Source organism: Nematolebias whitei, chromosome 1 (genome assembly GCF_014905685.2).
Source record: "Nematolebias whitei isolate Nwh7 chromosome 1, NemWhi1, whole genome shotgun sequence".
NCBI classification, from domain to species: domain Eukaryota; kingdom Metazoa; phylum Chordata; class Actinopteri; order Cyprinodontiformes; family Rivulidae; genus Nematolebias; species Nematolebias whitei.
In genome coordinates this window covers 68,106,378-68,113,067 of record NC_056498.1, presented here as the reverse complement: position 1 = coordinate 68,113,067, position 6,690 = coordinate 68,106,378, and the positions used below count along the sequence as shown (strand labels likewise).

Here is a 6,690-nt window from a genome sequence, read left to right as displayed (position 1 = left end):
CATTGGATATTTTGAAATGACATGCGTAATGCATCTGAAGACATCCCACACTTTTGCAATCCAATTTTACATCAGCGTAATTCAATGACAATGAAGCTAGATACTGTAAAACTTCTGGCAGCAAAAATAGTTTGTACGGGAGCAAAGAAATGAATGAAAACACTAAGCTGTGAGTTGGCTTGGCTGGCCTCTCTGTGCAAAACTGGGCTAAGCAGGGCTAGAGTGGCAGATGGTAAAACACTGTGCCCCAGCTCAAGAAGTTTGTAACAGGCAGCAAAAAAGTACTGTTTCCAAAAACTTTCCAGATGTCCTCTAGTGGCATTTTTTACTACTTATTAGATACTTTTTAAATAAATAAAATTAAAACTTTTTCACACAGTGACCATTGACATAATTAGGTTTAATGGTAATATGTCAAAAACATGTATGGCACGAAAAGCATCCCAAAAATGTTAAATTGTTTAGAAATGTGTTCAGTGCAGTGAAGGATCAACATTTTGATTTTTGATGTGGTGCTGAGTGAAATCCAATCAAAATCAACATTTTTCAAAATCAACATTTTTACAGACTTGTCCTGAAAATGTGAAAAAAAATAAAGTTTTTCTTTAACTTGAACTTACTTGCTATTGTTCTACTCATTTTATGTGCGTTAAAAAAGGCACTAAATAAATGAGTGCATGTTTCACACAAAAAAAGACACAGCTTGAACTTGAGACTTTACGAAACAGCTCTAACCACTGGGCAACCGTGCTGCTAATTTAAAACATGTAACAACGAAGTCGTAAATTTTCTAGCAGTACATAAATACAGTATTTAATTTTTCGTAGTAACCATTAGAAAAACTGAAACAGTTTTATAAAAAGCTTTAAGGTCATGCAACTAACATTAATCAGTGAAACATTTTGGTATTCTTAAAAATGAAATGAAAAATCAAACACTGCACTTTCACACAGCTACAAATAAACCAGAACCATTAGAAATGTAACTTCCATTAGCAATGCAACTTATATAGCAATGCAACTTATATGGCAATGCTAATCAAAACGGTGTTTTCACATATTTATGGATAAGTCCATCTATTGCTCCTAAGCTGACTCTGACAGTCGTTTGGTGCTTCAGAGACGACAAGTGAAAGTCTCCTTCCTGTGTAGGTGAGGATGTGACATCTAAGTGATGGTGGAGAGTCTGCTGCTCTGAGGAACGAACACGGCAGTTTTGTGTCCCAGTTTGAGGCTTTGCTTCCTCGTTAGACGTTGGCTCCGTGTGTTTTTGGATGACAATTTTTTTCAGGACAGAAGACAACTGAGGACTCAGGAGAACAACCAGGATGCCACCAAGTCGAAGGACTCTACATTAAAAAATATTCTAAAATTAGTTGCAGTTTAAACACATATTATTTACATTTTTATTTGACCAATTTTGCAGCACTTTAAATGTTTTACAGTAGGGATGCAAGATATTATTGGCATGTATCTGTATCGGCCGATATTAACGATAAAGTTAAATATAGGACATTCCATCAAAAAAAAAAACGAATCAGCCAAAATCCAGTATTGTGCATCCCTATTTTACAGTAATATCATTCTCAACCAAACAAAATGGCACACAGAGAAACAAACCTCTCCATCTCACTGAGGATGAGGGGAAGATCAGCAGCCATGTTTGTTTTTGAACCAAACTTTCTGCCAAATGGCAGGTCACAGATGACAGCATCTACACTGGAGCTAGGCAGAGGCAGGACTGCTCACACAGAAAGGACACACGAGACAAAACCTACGTCATTTGTGACACAAGAAAAACAAAAACCACAATTCATGGATGGGTTAAATGCAGAGACTAATTTCGCCATTGTATGGAAACATACAGTGCTGACATTGTGATGACATTATTATTATTATTATTATTATTAAACTATTTCAGACATTTATTTTCACCTAAAAAGGCGAGATAGTTACAATTAAATTATGTCGGACATTTTTGTGCACAATCCACTTTAACATAATACGGAAATTTTAATCAATAAAAACTCGTTCCTATTTTGCAAATAAGTTATACAGGAAATATGTGTTTGACAATGAGTCAAACATTTATCTTCGATAAAAACAAAAAGACATTTACTGTGTTACACATAACTAGTCCAAGCACTCCATGTCTCTATAAATGGAAAGCAGTATAGTATCTGCTTTAAGGCTTTGCTTATTTCTGCAGGTTTCCTACCCATAGATGAAGCTTTCAGCAGGTGCACTCTGCCCCCCAGCTCTGCAAACACTATGTTCTCACTGGCTTTCTGCAGCTGTCCATCATCAATGTCCACACCCAGGAAGCAGGCAGCCTAAAGGATCCCAGTGACAAATGTTCACCACATTATAAAGGTGTTGCTGAAATTGCTCTAAAACAAACAAGACATATTAATCAGCTAAAAGCGTATTGGGTTTTATTGCACAACTTTCTCTGCCTTAACTGAAACGAGACGTTTTCTAAGTTGTTTCCTGTTTTATTTTTAAACTCCGCAGTCATTGCACATATCTGTGCACCAACCTTGTGTTCTTGCGCAGCTTCAATTAAGATGGTTCCCATTCCACACATTGGATCGACTACACTGAAGCCTGGCTGGAGAACAGGAGACAGAAAACAGTCAAATAAACCTCAAACAATGAGTCTGTTACAACAAGGCAATTAAATGCTTCATGCAGCTGAATGGTCACATTAAATAAATAAACATATTGTATATAAAGACAAATTAAAAAAACTTGCTTGCAATATTTAATAAAAATGTTTTTACATGCTTAAATAGACATTTTTAAAAAAAATTAAAATAACTTATAAAGGAAATGGAACGAGGCATCCTGCAGCTTACTTGTATCTGAGCTAACGAGGCCATGGCCCAGGCTATTGTAGACCTCAGACCTGGGGTTTTAATGTAACTGCGGTTAGCCAGAGGAACCCTGAGAGCAAAGTGAAAGCAATGTTATTAATCAACGCTTTTCAATTCAAATAAAGCCACAGGACGGAACAATTACATGTGCAAACGTTATGTTTAAATGCAAGCATTTTTAATTAACTCAAGCATAACTGTTAATATAAAAGGTGCAATGCAGTAATACATATTATGAAAAAATAGATTTGTGGCAAAGCATGTACTATCAGAAACGCTTATTGTTTTACTAAATTGAACTTTCAATGACCATAAATAATAATAATAATTACCTGGTCAATGGGATCCCCAGCAGGCAGTAGTCATCACTCAAATTGACATTTATCTACATTAAAAAACAAACCAGACCATGAAAGGGCAGAAACCAGTGTTTGATTATTTTAAAATTATTAGACAAAGTAAATAACCCAGTGAGCAGAAAATTACCCATAAATATATAAAATAAATAAATAAATAAATAAATATAAGGTTTACCTCCAACTGAGGATTCTTGAGCTCAGCCTTCCACCCCAGTAGTCTGCTTAAACCTGCACCCATTATTTTGCTTACCTCCTATAAAGATATAGTCATCTTATTAGCATTTGCTAAAATTGCATATACATTAAATATCAAGGTCTTTTCTGGGGGCATGTGATGTGTTTGTGTTCTGCTGGAAGATTAAAATATCTCATGCCCGCTCAAACAGCTGATGCAGGGATCATCCCTTTTACTTTTTTTTCTGAATATAATGACTTTACAATAAGTAATTTGTAAACTTTAAAGCTCTTTGTATAAACTGAACACATCGTTTACACTCACAAAAACGATGACCATAGATAAGAAAAATGGAATTTACCTGTGCACTGAGGCACTTGGAAAGTGAACCACTGCGCTTGCAGTTAATCCTGAAAGAAACTGATATTAAAAAAAGAAGAAGACAGAAGTGGATTTGTTCGTGAGCTTTCAGGACTGTCTTATTTTTACAGAAGTTACGTCTCAATTGAATCTTCTTACCATTTTCCAAATATTTAGATTTTATATCTACTCCCAGGTGATTTGTTGTCCTGTTTTCCACAGTATGTTCCAGGCCTGTTGTTGTGTGATCCGCTCTAACGCCTTTAAAGTCCGATTCATTTTGCTCTCCATCTTTCTCTCTACTACTCTCAATATCTACAACTAGTAGATTATTTACAACACTTACGTCCTGAAGTCCCTCTTCTCCTGCCTCTCTGTTATTATCCTCCTCTCTTTCCCCTTTCAGAGTCTGTGATCCATTTTGCTCGTCACTTCTCAGCCTCTTATTCTCACTCTCCTCCTCTGTCAGTTCTCGTGTACGCTTCCTAGACTCCAGAAAGCACTTTCCCTCCTCTTTATTCTGATCCTCGCTCCCACTGCCCTCTTTCTTCACTTTCTCCCTCAAGGCAGTTCTTGGTGTTTTATCAGCATTTCTGCTGGCTGCCAGTTCCCCCTGCAGGCGGCTCCATGTCATTACAGCACTGCTCCACTGATTCTTGTCCCCCAGCAACCTGGATTGCAGCAAAGAAGAAGCCTTTGCTATGGATTTAACAGAAAAGACAATAAAAATGTCACTCCTTTATATTGAATATATTCCAAAATATTGTCCTGATGCATGCTCAATAATCCAGGTCGACAGATCTAACAAGGTTGAGTCAGGTCCTCTGGACGGACTCTTCTTCTGGAGGGAAGAATCCATCCAGAGGATTTGTTAGATTCCAAAATATTGCTCATGTGTTTGAATACATATTAATATTTCTGTAATAGGACAATACCTGGACTATAGTAAGAAGACAGTCTCAAAGGTGAGTCTTCCTTCAACAGCAGAAAGAGCCTTTCTGCAGCTTTCAGGCTACTGACTCTGTCAATTGAGGCAGAGGAGTTGAACAACACCTTGCCTGGAATCTGACATACCTGGACAAAAAAATATTATAACTGTTAGTCATCTTGGCAACAAATAATAAAAAAAAAGCAACAAACTCTGATCTGGGAATTTCTTGATCAAAAAAGTTATTACCGGTAATTAAAATAGGCAAAATTATATAAAGCCAAGTCCTCCACACCCCACATCTATACAGTATCTGAGCTTCTAAACAGAACTGCATTACATTTCAAAGAAACTGGGAAAGCATAAATATCAGATAGATAAAACTTTGGTGTTGACATAATAAGAAAATCTACCAATGCTTTAAAACACATATAGCAATATAACAATGAATCTTTAAATATTAGGCAAAGTAATTTTTAAAATTGAACACTAACCAAATCTCCATAAAAACATTAAAGTAAAACTTAAAAAGAAAAAATACTTTCAAAACCCAGGCTTGAGAGCTCTGAAAACATAATTTTTTCATTCAACCTTTATTTAAACAGATAAATCACATTGAGCCTCGAAGACTCATTTAAAAGTGAGAACTGTTAATTAGCAGAAACTGTAGTGTTTAATTTTTAATGCAAGACAGAGAACCTTCTAGATATGTTTAAACTATATTAACACTTATACAGCTGCAGCTGTGTGAGTGATATACTGCTACACTTTGTATTCCTTAAGTTACAACAGATTCAAAATTTGTTTGCAATAAGTTGAAAATGTAAGTTTTTTTATTAACAGAAAATGGAGGACTCAGTTTAATTGTAAATATCGTCATAGAACATTCAGCAACAGCTGTTTATCTTAACCTCGACCCCTCAGTCACTTCCAACTTCCGGCATGTCTCCAAACTCCCATTTGTTTCTAAAATACTGGAGAAAATAGTTGAGTCCCAGTTGAAGTGCTTCCTGGAAGGTCACACCATCTTAGAGCTTTTCCAATCTGGCTTTAAACCTCTCCACAGCACTGAAACTGCCCTGCTGAAGGTCTTTAACGACATCTTCAGATTCACAGATACCGGTGATTCTGTGCTGCTTGTCCTGTTGGACCTCACAGCCGCCTTTGACACCATCGACCATGAGATCCTCATTGCTAGGTTGGAGCAGTGGGTGGGCGTCACAGGATCAGCCCTCAATTGGTTCAGATCTTACCTCACTGACAGATCCTTTTGTGTCTCCATCAAGGATTTTAGTTCCGCAGAGGCAGAGCTTAAATGGGGGGTTCCGCAGGGGTCCATACTGGGTCCACTCCTATTCTCTTTATACCTCCTGCCGCTTGGTGCTATTTTCCGGAAACACAACATGCCCTTCCACTTCTATGCCGATGACTGTCAAATTTACTTCCCCCTAAGATACAATAGTACATGCTCTATTCAACCGCTGCTCAACTGCCTGGCTGACATCAGGGACTGGATGGCTTTAAACTTCTTAAGTTTCAATGAAAAGAAGTCTGAAGTCATGTTGTTCCCTCTCAATGACACGATCACAAACCACTGTATAGACCTCTCCGCTCTAACCCTGTCAGAAAAACAAAGAGTCACTAATCTGGGCGTGATAATGGACCCTTCCCTGAAGCTTAACAATCACGCTTCTTCCAACTGAGGCGGCTGTCTAAACTGAAGCCCATATTGTCCAAAAAGAACCTGGAGACAGTAATACATGCATTCATTACATCTAGGCTTGATTACTGCAATTCGCTCCTGTTTGGTATCAGTCAGACCTCCATTGCACGACTACAACTGGTCCAGAATGCAGCAGCCCGATTTTTAACCAGTACAGGCAAAAGAGAGCACATTACACCAGTTTTGGCCTCACTGCACTGGTTACCAGTTCACTTTCGAATCCAGTTCAAAATTTCAAAATACTCATGTATGTCTACAAATCACTGAACA

At 37.5% G+C, this 6,690-nt stretch overlaps 1 protein-coding gene across 1 annotated transcript in view; it reads right to left on the bottom strand.

Annotated features, from left to right (window-relative positions):
• Window positions 1-1,038: 1,038 nt before the first annotated feature.
• Window positions 1,039-6,690, bottom strand: part of thumpd2 (THUMP domain containing 2) — a 6,717-nt gene continuing 1,065 nt past the window's right edge. The window contains exons 2-11 of the mRNA XM_037697919.1: window positions 4,705-4,843; window positions 3,929-4,468; window positions 3,771-3,829; window positions 3,410-3,487; window positions 3,208-3,260; window positions 2,858-2,945; window positions 2,539-2,610; window positions 2,218-2,332; window positions 1,620-1,740; window positions 1,039-1,348 (exon numbers count right to left, since the gene is read on the bottom strand). Of these exons, the coding sequence (XP_037553847.1) occupies window positions 1,039-1,348; window positions 1,620-1,740; window positions 2,218-2,332; window positions 2,539-2,610; window positions 2,858-2,945; window positions 3,208-3,260; window positions 3,410-3,487; window positions 3,771-3,829; window positions 3,929-4,468; window positions 4,705-4,843 (1,575 nt within the window). The remainder of the gene's footprint in view (window positions 1,349-1,619; window positions 1,741-2,217; window positions 2,333-2,538; window positions 2,611-2,857; window positions 2,946-3,207; window positions 3,261-3,409; window positions 3,488-3,770; window positions 3,830-3,928; window positions 4,469-4,704; window positions 4,844-6,690) is intronic.